The 13,244-nt window shown below is 40.1% G+C and overlaps 1 protein-coding gene across 1 annotated transcript; it reads right to left on the bottom strand.

Moving 5' to 3' along the window:
- Window positions 1–2,041: 2,041 nt before the first annotated feature.
- LOC130872417 (prostate and testis expressed protein 14-like) lies at window positions 2,042–3,628 on the bottom strand. Its single transcript, XM_057766270.1, has 3 exons — window positions 3,568–3,628; window positions 2,625–2,738; window positions 2,042–2,166 (listed from the first exon to the last, which is right to left on the bottom strand). The coding sequence occupies exons 1-3, from the start codon at window positions 3,626–3,628 to the stop codon at window positions 2,042–2,044; spliced, it is 300 nt and encodes a 99-aa protein (XP_057622253.1).
- Between the last annotated feature and the right edge of the window lie 9,616 nt (window positions 3,629–13,244).

The following is a 13,244-nucleotide window of genomic DNA, read 5'->3' as shown; positions in this document are numbered from 1 at the left end:
AGAAAGGGTTAAATGGGGATGAGAATGGAAGGGTAGGGTAGAGGAGGGAATGTGGAAAGAGATAAATAAGTAAATAAATAAATAATGCTCTAATTGTATTAGTTTTCACTGCATTTATTGTGTGATTGTCTATTTTGCTCTCTCTCTCTCTCTCCCCTCTCTCTCTCTCTCTCTCTCTCTCTCTCTCTCTCTCTCTCTCCTCTCTCTCTCTCTCTCTCTCTCTCTCTCTCTCTCTCTCTCTCTCTCTCTCTCTCTCTCTCTGTGTGTGTGTGTGTCAATGGTCAGCATGTGGAGGTCAGAGAAGAACTTGTATAAACCCACTTTCTCCTTCTATGATGTGAGTCCCAGGAACTGAAGTCAGGTCATCAGGGTTAGTAACAAATAACTTTATCCACTGGTCCCCTAATTGTATGCTTTTAAACTTGAGGAAAGATAATATGACACAGAGTGTGAGTGCATTGACCACTAAGTCTGACCACTGAGTTCAGCCCTCATAACCAACATGGTGGAAGGAGAGTACTGACTCCTCAGGTTTACCTTGAATCTCAACATATATGTCATGGCATGTTGACATTGAAACACACACAAACAAATATATGTAAGTATCTTCAATTGAAAGCAATCTAGACAACTATTTAGAATTAACAAATTAAACTTTTAAAGGGACACAAGAATGACAGAGTATCCAACATAATTCAGTAAGATATATTTAGAATACAAAGGACTTGTAAGGTATATGATGGAAAGACCAAGATGTCGGTTTCATGACAAGGTCAGAAGTAGAATGCTTGTTCTCACGCTCCAGAGCCAGGATTCAGTAGACAGCACTGAAAATCAAGATTATAATGATGTTTAATATTTTTAAATTTATAAATATTCTTATGTAAACACATATAAATACACATAACTTATTAATGCTTTTTAAACTTAGGATTATATGCCTGAAAAAGTAAACAAGCTGTGTCTATTCAGGATGGGATGGAATTACTAGACAAGTTCCTTGGACAAAACTGTCTGTGTTTTCTAAGGTTAGTATGCAATATGCTAGAAATAATAGAAAAATAAAATGCAAACAATACCAACTCAAATTTATGTAATGTACCAGGAATAAAGCTAAACTGGGCCATCTTTCCATGCATACACAAAATAGACTTGGAAGCTATGCAGCTGACGTGACTGCAGCCCATGTGATGGTGAATCTTAACTGTGAACCCGACTGTATCGAGGATAACTAAAAGATTCCTCAAACACTGCTCTGGGTGTGTCGGTCACATTTCTAGACATGATAGGATATGAAGTCTCTGACCCAATTAATGTATTGAAGCAATAAATACATTCAAATTTTGGGTACATTATAAAAAAGTTACAGGCTGAAATGGAGAGAGCAAGGACTGGGGGCTTGGAGTATGTATCCTGTCCTGGTTGGTCCCTACCTACTCTGCTCAGCTATGAATCCTACATGCATGATGTGAATAGCTCTGGTCCTATACATCCTGTCCAACATGATGAAAATTTCTAAAATAATGAACTAAACTTATCATCGCTCCATTATATTGTTTTACTCAGGTCACAGCAGTGAGAAATCAGATCGCATATGTCTTCCATTCAGTGAATAAGAATGCAGTGAGATACTGGAAGTAATGTCTGCTAGAACTGTGGCTGAAGAGGTACCACTAGCCTGAAGGTTCACAAAGTGATGTGAGCTCTGTGACATTCACTAATATTCAACCACTGTTGATAAAAATAAAGGTGACATGAATAGGGGAAAGTTTGGCAAATATCAGTTAGTGATGGAAGGATGGATGAAGAAAAGGAAGGAAACAAGAATCTGAAAGGCAGAAGCAGTTGGGAGATGGGGAGCAGAGAGCATTGCTGTATTCCCAACTGAACTATTGACCCATCAACAGCTGATGCTGATCCAGGCAGGTGTCAGGGCGTGGGCAGTGCAGGGAATAGATGGTTCAAGGTCATGAGCCTTGTGAGCACAGGGAAGGAATAAGGACTCACCTGCAGCAGAACTGGGCAAGGAAATGCCCAGCCTCTAAAACTCATTACACAAAGATTGGTTATGGCAACAGGAAAAATCCAGTGTTAGGTTATAATGTGTGAAAGTCTTATTTAAGCAATTAGAAGAGCAATCCTGCTGCCCAAACAGGATATCATGACCTGTAAAAGAAAAATAACAATCATTAGTCCTAAATATTTGTAAAATCAGAGTCTCAGAAAATGAGGAGGATCAGGCTTCCTGGTAAAAAGTATGCCAGCCAACACTGAGGTGATATAGTTATCTTCTATCAATCTGTAATCTGGCTTGCAGGCATGCCTCCCATTCCCAAATTACTGACAGGAATTTTTCAGTTCAATTCCTCACATCCCTGAATATGTTTTCTAGAAAGCTATAAAGACCATGCAGAGTCCACCAACCCCCCCCCCCAAAAAAAAGATTCTCCATCTGGCATAGAATGGTAGGCAACCAGTGCCCAATAGAAAGGCTCCTTCTCCTAAATTTACCCAGAAACACAGCCTTCCACAGTCTCTGCTTACAGTCCCCAGGAATGTAAATAGGGCTGATTCATGCCTGAGCAGCAAACGTGGTCACACAAGATCTTCCATTCTTGACATACCTTTAGACACTACCATCATGCCACATTCCTGGTCATCTTTCGCCTCACACGTGCTATTTCCTTTCTCACACTCTCCATCAGAGTTTAGTAAGTCACACCGCAAGCATGTCAGAGCTGAAAAGGCAAAATCAAATATAAGAGGTTCATTCAGAATACCCTGCCAAGCGCTGGACAAGAGCTGAGCCTGTAGATATCATCAATGAAGAAAAAACAATGGCAATGAAAGAGATGGATATACACAGAGCTGACCTCTAGAGTGTAGCCCATGACCTTGGACCCTAGGAAGGATTTGAGAAAAGCCAAGTTTCCCCAGTTCACACACCGTGAAAGGACTGGGCTATGAGGAAGAAGTTCAAAGCTTTGATGTAGGGAGCTTGAGTTTACCACCTATGACCAGACAAGTCTTCCCATCATTTTGTTATCTTTATCCTGTCAAGGTCCTTACTTGCATCATTTTCAATATAAATTTAGGCCTATACACAGGTAAGCTGGAGGAATTGAGAATGTTTGCTTGTTAAGAACAAGGAGGTGAAGCTGGGCGGTGGTGGTGCACGCCTTTAATACCAGCACTCGGGAGGCAGAGACAGGCAGATCTCTGTGAGTATGAGGACAGCCTATTCTACAAGAGCTAGTTCCAGGACAGACTCCAAAGCTTCAAAGAAACCCTGTATCAAAAAAAAGAACAAGGAGGTAAACTAAAGGACCAGGAGAAAGGACAACAGGAGCAGAGGCACGACAAAGAGGAGGAGGAATAGGAGAAGCCCATACTGTGTACAACAGAGGGAGGAAAGGATGAAGATCAGAGGAAATACAGATGAAGGCTGTGGGGTACATGTATAAAAATAGTCAGGTCTTACATCTTATTTCTGACCTCCCCAACCCAATGCCCTTCCACGGATGTCTGTCCACCAGCAATGACCCCTTCCATCTGCCAGGATCTCACCTTGCAGGAAGCCCACCACTAGGGAGAGGCCCAGCAGGAGCAGCAGGAAGTGCTTCCCCATGGCAGTGGGATCCCAGGATAAGAGAGCAGCAGAGAACCGGAGAGGGCACTCAAGGCTCAGCCTCAACAGTGCATGCTTATATATGAGCTCAGGCTAGAAGAGAAGCCAATGGGATCCCAAGCCAGTGGCCTGAGCAGATAGCCTGGGGGAAGCACAGATCATACGTGTTTTACTATGCCTGCTCACTTCCACACCCCTGGGCTCTGATTCAACCACTTCTGGATTCTTGTCTGCATATTTATTTCACTAACTTTCAAATGGGGATGAATAGTTGTGGTATCAAAGGAATCTTTAACTGGGTGGTTGAGGAGTCCAGAGGGAGCTACACACACTAGGCTATGACTCCCCACATAGAAGGAAACTGTTAACTTCTTAAGAGATTCCTCAAACACTGTTTGAGGTGTGTCTGTCACAATTCTAGACATGGTTATGATATGACGTCTCTGACCTATTTAAACTATTTAAACCATGAATACATTCAAATATTGGACAAATTACTAACGTTACAGGTTGAATTAGGGAAAGCAAGGACCATGGGCTTGGAGGGTGTATCCTGTCCTGGTCCCTCCCTACTCTGCTCAGCTATGTGGCCTGTACACCATGATGTGAATAGCTCTGGTCCTCTACATCCTCTCCAACATGATGAAAAACTCTAAAATCATGAACTAAACTTCATTTAGATTTTAAATTCCCTGACACTTTGTGAATGGGATATATGTCTAGGTATACATTTAAGTGCTCAAAAAATTATTGCATCCCAAATTGCAGATAGGGGTGCATCTTCCATGCAGACTGCAGTAATCTTCCTGGGTGTCAGATAGGAAGACAAGAAAAACCATAGTGCCAAGGAAGGAAAGCAGGATAGGAAAAGAGGCTTTTGTTCTGGGTCTGGTTTCCCTGTCCCACTGATGGAGTCAGGAAACTTAAGGCACCACTGATGATGTCAAAATTACACAGAGACCATGTGTGATTTCCAAAAACCTCCCAATCAGGTTCATAGACAAAATAAAACTGTGCTTACCCAGCACCATAAGGATGGGTAACTTTGCTGGAAGGCCTCACTGATCAGAGGTCACAGTCTATCATGGTCTGGCAGCTTTTTACTACCTCAAAGCCATCGGGACTTCCTCCACACTCCCAGAGAGACTTCCTGCTCTTTACCTGCCCTTATCTGGAGAACATCTGTGGGCCCCTGGAGGACTGACCTTATCTTTAAGCTGTCTTTAAGCCCAGATTCCTGACTTATCTCTAGGGTGACCCAAGGCACCATTTTCCATTAGAAGCCACCCCAGCTGCACACACGGTAACTAAGACTTATCCTAGGAGCTTTGCTATAGGGCCCCACTGCCACATACGAAGTCTGTGATAGGAGCGTAACACTTAGTGAGAATTAGGGTTTGTCCCCATGCTCCCCAATCCTATATGGTTCCTATACTCTGGAATAAAGCTGAGCTGATTCACTGAAGTGATCTCCTGGATGGCTGTCTCAATCAGACCCACAGACACCAGAACCCTGTTCCTCAATTCTGTTCTCTCCACCCTTTTGAATCAATGCACTAATGATCTGGAGAAAGAATCAGAACCAAATAACTTTGAGTTTTCTGCCTTTTCCTCATTCCCATGTTGGAGCTGCCACAATTCTTCATACACCCATTGTAAAGACAGTGAAGACAGTGTGTCAACTCTCTGACAGAATAGTCCTTCAAACATGGACATCCTTTCTGCAGACATGGTGCACACATGTCCTTCTCAATGACACTTGGTATTTCAAGGCCACCACTTCAGGAGAAGTAGAGGAAAATCTCCCCAAAGTCAGACAATACCAAACTATTCAAGGACCTAAATCAAAATTTGATGTAGACCTTTTAATAGCTATTCTTGATTGTCGACTTGACCACATCTGGAATTAACTAAACACCAAGTTGAGTTGGTTACACTTATGAGGGATTTTTCTTAATTAAGTAATTTGAAATGGAAAGGCCTGACTTTAATCCTAATCTTATAATGTGGGAAAATCCACATTTTATCTAGGCCACACCTTTTGGAGCAACCTATATGAAGGAAGGATCAAAGGAATCACATACCCAGGATGTAAATCCACACACCTATAGACACCTGATTTCCCACAAAGAAACCAAAATTGCACCATGAAAAAAAGTATCTTTAGCTGATGCAGGTTTCCCCTCTTTACACTGTGAATGTGTTTTGTTAATGAATAACGCTGCTTCGATCCTATAACAGAGCAGAATAGATAGAGCTAGGTGAGAAAGCTAAACTAAATGCTGGGAGAACATAAACAGAGTCAAAGACATGCCATGTAGCTGCTGAAGGAGACAGATACCCAGGAACGGTACCAGTAAACCACGAGTCCATGGTAAAATATAAAATAATGGGAGTTAATTTAAGATGTAAGAGCTAGCTAGCAATACACCTAAGTGATTGGCCAAGCAGTGTTTTAATGAATACAGTTTCTGTGTTATTATTGACTTGAGTATGGGTGGCCAGAAATGAACAAGCAGTCTTCGCCTACAGATTGGTGCCCAATGTGGGGCTGACTACATCCACATAAAACCTGAGAGGGCTTAAAAATATTTCTATACGCACAGAAAAAAAAAAAAAACAGAGTTTAGCACAACTTATTGGCAGCAGCATTTTTCTTTTGAATGGGTTCTGTTTGCTGGCAACCAGCAGGGACATCCCAACTTCTTTAAGAGGGATCTTCCTGACTCAGCAATGGCAACAAAGGTTGCACAACTTCTTTAGGGGAAGGCTTACTGGTTCATGCTAATTGCAAGAACAGCTCTGGCTCTTTCATGAGGCCAAACACTTAAATGGGGTCTATAAACAGCATGTTACAAATTGCTTAATGGTGACATAGACCAGGTGCGACCCTGGAGCTAGGACAAGGTGCATGGCTCTCAGAGGCAGTGAACATGCCTCGGCCATGTTGGACTGGGTAGAGCAAACCGGCAGGCTGTGGAGTTAGTCTTAGCCATGTCTCCTTAGCATTAAAAAAACCCTCCTGGTCAAAAAATAATTACAGATACACACACAATAAAGAAAAATTCAAATAAAAAAAGACCTCTAAATGGTTCATAGTGTTAAAAAATGTATATAGGCTTGAGAGAGAAAAAAGATGAGTATAAACAGTTATTTTAAAAAAGTAAAGTCTTTGAAGAGACAATAAGAGTAATATAAGAGACTTTTTAAAATCTTTTTTTATTAACTTTTTTGTTGAAACAATTTCCGCCTCCTCCCCACCTCCCATTTCCCTCCTCCTCCTCCTACTCCTCTCCCCCTAACCCCACTCCTCTCTCCCTCTCCCCATTCCTCTCCCCCTCCCCCCACTCCATTCCCCCTCCCTCTCGAGTCTGAAGAGCAGTCCAGATTCCCTGCCCTGTGTAAAGTCCAAGGCCCTCCCCCCTTCATCCAGGTCCAGGAAGGTGAGCATCCAAACAGGCTAGGCTCCCACAAAGCCAGTTCCTGAAGTAGGATCAAAACCCAGTGCCATTGTCCTTGGCTTCTCATCAGCCTTCATTGTCCGCCATGTTCAGAGAGTCCGGTTTTATCCCATGCTGATTCAGTCCCAGTCCAGTTGGCCATGTAGATTCAGTCCCAGTAGACCAGCCCCACTGTCACAGTGGGTGGGTGCATCCCTCGCGGTCCTTACTTCCTTGCTCATGTTCTCCCTCCTTCTGCTTCTCATTTGGATCTTGGGAGCTCAGTCTGGAGCTCCAATGTGGGTTTCTGTCTCTATCTCCATCCATCGCCAGATGAAGGTTATAATGTGATATGCAAGATATTCATCAGTATGGCTATAGGATAGGGCCATTTCAGGTTCCCTCTCCTCAGTTGCCAAAGGTACTAGCTGGGGACATCTCCCTGGACACCTGCGAGCCCTCTAGAGTCAAATCTGTTGCCAACCCTAAGATGGCTCCTTAATTAGGTTATATACTTCCCTGCTCCCATATCCAACCTTCCTTTATCCCAACCATCCCATTCCCCCATGCTTCCCCAGTCCTCCCCTTCTCACTTTTCTCACCCCATTTCCCCTTACCCCCGTCCACCCCAGCCCTACATTCCCAGTTTTTGCCCGGCAATCTTGTCTACTTCCCATATCCAGGAGGATGACTGTATGTTTTTCTTTGGGTTCACCTTCTTATTTAGCTTCTTTAGGATCACAAATTATAGGCTCGATGTCGTTTATTTATGGTTAGAAACCAATTATGAGTGAGTACATCCCATGTTCATCTTTTTGGGTCTGGGTTACCTCACTCAGGATAGTGTTTTCTATTTCCATCCATTTGCATGCAAAATTCACGATGTCGTTGTTTTTTACTGCTGAGTAGTACTCTAATATGTATATATTCCACACTTTCTTCATCCATTCTTCCATTGAAGGGCATCTAGGTTGTTTCCAGGTTTTGGCTATTACAAATAATGCTGCTATGAACATAGTTGAACAAATGTTTTTGTCATATGATAGGGCATCTCTTGGGTATATTCTTAAGAGTGGTATTACTGGGTCTTGGGGTAGGTTGATCCCAAATTTCCTGAGAAACTGCCACACTGATTTCCAAAGTGGTTGCACAAGTTTACATTCCCACCAGCAATGGATGAGTGTACCCCTTACTTCACAACCCCTCCAGCAAAGGCTATCATTGGTGTTTTTGATTTTAGCCATTCTGAGAGGTGTAAGATGGTATCTCAGAGTTGTTTTAATTAGCATCTCCCTGATCGCTAAGGAGGTTGAGCACGTCCTTAAGTGTCTTTTGGCCATCCAAATTTCTTCTGTTGAGAATTCTCTGTTCAGTTCAGTGCCCCACTTTTTAATTGGGTTAATTAGCATTTTAACGTCTAGTTTCTTGAGTTCTTTATATATTTTGGAGATTAGACTTTTGTCTGTTGCAGGGTTGGTGAAGATCTTCTCCCAGTCAGTATGTTTCCTTTTTATCTTAGTGATAGTGTCCTTTGCTTTACAGAAGCTTCTCAGTTTCAGGAGGTCCCATTTATTCAATGTTGCCCTTAATGTCTGTGCTTCTGGGGTTATATGTAGGAAATGATCTCCTTTGCCCATAAGTTGTAGAGTACTTCCCACTTTCTTTTCTATCAGGTTCAGTGTGTTCAGATTGATGTTGAGGTCTTTGATCCATTTGGACTTGAGTTTTGTGCATGGTGATAGATATGAATCTATTTTCACTTTTCTACAGGTTGACATCCAGTTATGCCAGCACCATTTGTTGAAGATGCTTTCTTTCTTCCATTCTAAACTTTTAGCTCCTTTATCGAAAATGAGGTGTTCATAGGATTGAGGGTTAAAATCCGGGTCTTCTATTCTATTCCATTGGTCGACTTCTCTGTTTTTATGCCAATACCATGCTGTTTTCATTACTGTAGCTCTGTAATAGAGTTTGAAGTCAGAGATGGTAATGCGTCCAGAAGTTCCTTTATTGTATAAGATTGTTTTGGCTATCTTGGGTTTTTTGTTTTTCCATATAAAGTTGATTATTGTCCTCTCAAGATCTGTGAAGAATTTTGATGAGACCTTGATGGGGATTGCATTGAATTTATAAATTGCCCTTGGTAGAATTACTATTTTTACTATGTTGATCCTCCCAATCTAAGAGGAAGGGAGATCCTTCCTTTTTCTGGTATCCTCCTCAATTTTTTTCTTCAAAGACTTAAAGTTCTTGTCAAATAGATCCTTCACTTCCTTGGTTAGAGTTACCCCAAGATATTTTATGCTATTTGTGGCTATCGTGAAAGGTGATGCTTCTCTGATTTCCCTCTCTGCTTCCTTATCCTTTGTGTATAGGAGGGCAACTGATTTTTTGGAGTTGATCTTGTATCCTGCCACGCTACTAAAGGTGTTTACCAGCTGTAGGAGTTCTTCGGTGGAGTTTTTGGGGTTGCTTATGTACACTATCATATCATCTGCAAATAATGAAAATTTAACTTTTTCCTTTCCAATTTGAATCCCTTTGATCCCCTTATGTTGTCTTATTGCTATTGCTAGTAATATAAGAGTATTAAAGGAGTAAAAATAAGTGATATAAAGATAAAATATACACTAAGAGTCTAAATAATGTATATTCTTGTATTTTCTTTGAATTTTTTTTGACTATGAATGAGCTAAGTACAGAGGGACATTTTATTGTATGGGCTGCTTAGCTAAACCAACATATATATTTTAGAGTTTTTGCAGCCTGGTCTACAAGAGCTAGTTCCAGGACAGGCTCCAAAAACCACAGAGAAACCCTGTCTCGAAAAACAACAACAACAACAAAAAAGTTCTTGACTTCAATATTTGATTCTAAGGATATGTTACTTTTGAAAAGACCTTCTGCTTTTGTTTCCACAGGGAATGAAAACCTGTGAATTTCTTCCAGGCTACTGTGGTTTAATGCACCAAGGCCCCCCAAAAGGTTTCCATGAATTCCCCAAAATACGTTGCCCAACAAAAAAACAGAAAGCAATTTAAACAGAACTATACCAAAATCCCAAATACTGTTTATAAAGTTTTCTTTACATTTAAAGGGGGATATTATACAGAGATAAATATTTTGCATTGGTATGGATCTTGGTCTATTGATACAAATTTAAGGTCAATTTAGTTATATGTATATGTCTCCTCTTGATTAAGGTATTATGTTTCTGCAGTTCATTTAAAAATGTAATGTACAGTTAAAATACAAATTAATATATAGTCATCTATAATAGTTAAGCTTATAGCCATGTTAGGTTTTCTAAATGTACAGAGAATATTTCAGATGCATTCTTCAAATCTTTCAAAGATTAGCAAAATAAGGCAGTTCAAATGTTTAAAATTTTTTTCTTGACAGTGAGACACTTCTGCTACTGGCAGCACCAATCTACTTCAAATGGATGAAGGATATCAAAGAGGTTCCTTATAAAGTTTGTTAGCCATTTGGACAGAAACTATTCTTTCTTGGACTGTTTGATTATATGTTATATAAACTGGACTTACAGGACATACAAAATGGTGACTGCTAAACATTCCAAAAGATGAGATGGTCTTTCAGAGTTCCTTCTTCACAAAAAAAAAAAAAGCCAGACATTCTACAAAATACAAAAAAAAGTGACTGACAAACTGTCAATATAGGCAAAACTGTCTTTAAAGTCAGTCAGATACTATGAGCCTATAGGCTAAAGATAAATGCTCCAATCTTACAAAAGAACTTTTGGTAACTGTCCAGGAAGTGAGATGTCTCTGTCAATTCTACAGTTTTGGAAGTTGCTTGCAATGTACTTCCTGTTAACTTAGGTAATATTATATCCTTCTGGGGTCTTTGATGAAGTTAAAAATAGTTATAATTATAATTTACCTTAAGTTATAATAAAAAATAAAGTAGATACACATATTGTAACTAATTCTTGCTTAATGCCTGTTCAGTTATATGTAACTTTACTATGTTAAATTAAAATCGTCCTTTTTATTTAGACAAAAAAGGGAAGGTGATATGGGATTCCACTCTGTATGCTGTGGATGTGTTTTATTAATGAATAAAGCTGTTTTAGTACTGTGGCAGGACAGAATAAAGCTAGGCAGGAAAACTAAACTGAATGCAGGGAGAAAGTAGGCAAAGTCAAATAGATGCCATGTAGCTGCTGAAGGAGACAGATGTCTGGGAATCGTACCAGTAAACCACAAGCCTCATGGTAAAATATACAATAATACGCATGAGTTAATTTAAAGTTCTCACACTGGCTGTAAAAATCTTAGCAACTTGCCTGGAAAAATTAACTCATAGCATCTATATCATTAAAGGTAAAATAGTGTTTCTGTGAAAGAATCAGCCTCTGTTTCTGAGCGGAGCTGTGTGAAATCACACTCAATCTCAGCCGTGACAGATGTTGTGTCTTCACCATTAAAACAACGTCAGATAACTTTGGTCAAAATAATGCAATAAAACCTAACACGATTGCCTAAAAAAGAAAAAAAAAATAAAGTTATGTGGAGGATGCTTGTTGGTTCCCATGGATTAAGTTGGTCACATGGATGCCAATTTGTAGGAGTAGGGCCCGCTTGTTTGTTCCCAGCTGCCCAGCTAGCTTTGACCCAATATAATCACACAGAAACTGTATTCGTTAAAACAATGCTTGGCCCATTAGCTCTTGCTTATTATTGGCTAACTCTTACATCTTAATTATACCCATTTTTATTAATCTGTATATCACCATGAGGTCGTGGCCTACCAGCAAAGTTTTAGCACATCTATCTCCAGTGGCAGATCATGGCATCTCCCTGACTTTGCCTTTTTCTTCCCAGCATTCAGTTCCATCTTCCCCACCTACCTAAGTTCTGCTCTATCAACAGGCCAAGGCAGTTTCTTTATTCATTAACCAAGAAAAGCAACACACAGACAGAAGCACCTCTCACATCAATTTTAGATGTAAGAGCTAGCTAGAAATATGCTTAAGCTATGGGTCAAACAGTATTAATACAGTTTCTGTGTGATTATTTCACTGTGGGTGGCCAGGAAACAAACAAGCACCCTCTGAATGGTACCAGCCTAACTGAATGTCAGCATGTCAAAGAATGTAAGTCAATCTATATCACGCTGCACAAAACTCAAGTCCAAGGGAATCAAAGATCTCAATAAATTCTAGATACAGTGAACCCAGTAGAGGAGAAAGCAGGAAATAATCTTGAATGCACTAGCACAGGAGAAAACTTTCTAGACAGAACACTAATAGCACAGGTACTAAGATCATCATTGAATAAATGGGACTTCATGAAACTGAAAACTTTGTAAGACAAAGGATACCATGAATAGGACAAAACAGCAACCTAGACAATGAGAAAATATTTTCATCAACCTGACATCTGACACATGGCAGATTTTCAAAATATATGAAGAACTTAAGAAATTTGATATCAACAAACCAAACAATCCAATTAAAAATAGAGTGCAGATCTAAAGAGAGAAATCTCAACAGAAGAATCTCAAATGGCCAAGAAATGCGTAAGGAGATGCTTCCTTAGCCATCAGGAAAATGCAAATCAAAATTACTCTGAGATTTCATCTCACACCTGTCAGAATGGATAAGATCAAAAAGACAATTGTCAGCTCATGTAGGAGATGATGTAAAGCAAGGGGAACACTCCTCCATTGAAGGTGGGAGTGCAAACTTGTACAGTCACTTTAGAAATCAGTATGATGATTCCTCAGAAAACTGGGAATCAACCTACCACAAGACACAGATATACCACTCTTGTGCATATACCCAAAAGATGCTCAATCATATGACAAGAACAATTGTTCAGCTATGTTCGTAGCAGCTTTATTTGTAATAGTTGAAACCTGGAAACAAACTAGATGTCCTATTGAGAAATGGATAAAGAAAATGTGGTATATTGTCATAATGGATATTGCAGAGCTCTTAAAAACAAGGACACCAGGAGATTTGAAGACAAATGGATAGAACTAGAAAAAATAATCCTGAGTGAGGTAACACAGACCAATAATGACAAACATGGTATGCACTCACTCATAAATGGATATTAGTTGCAAAATAAAGGATAGTTATGCTACAACCCACAGACCCAGAGAGACTAAGTAACAACTAGAGTTCATGGAGGTCACACACATCT

The sequence above is a fragment of the Chionomys nivalis genome, chromosome 4, assembly GCF_950005125.1.
Source record: "Chionomys nivalis chromosome 4, mChiNiv1.1, whole genome shotgun sequence".
Classification (NCBI taxonomy): domain Eukaryota; kingdom Metazoa; phylum Chordata; class Mammalia; order Rodentia; family Cricetidae; genus Chionomys; species Chionomys nivalis.
The sequence above is the reverse complement of the archived record's forward strand: the minus strand, read 5'-3'. Positions and strand labels throughout refer to the sequence as shown.

Bases quoted from the DNA above. Each gene is read 5' to 3' on its own strand.
- LOC130872417 (XM_057766270.1), bottom strand. From the start codon at position 3,628: ATGGGGAAGCACTTCCTGCTGCTCCTGCTGGGCCTCTCCCTAGTGGTG. The intron at 2,739-3,567 runs GTGAGATCCTGG...TTGCCTTTTCAG, and splicing joins AGTGGTGGGCTTCCTGCAAG to CTCTGACATGCTTGCGGTGT. The intron at 2,167-2,624 runs GTATGTCAAGAA...TTTCTTTTACAG, and splicing joins CATGATGGTAGTGTCTAAAG to GTCATGATATCCTGTTTGGG.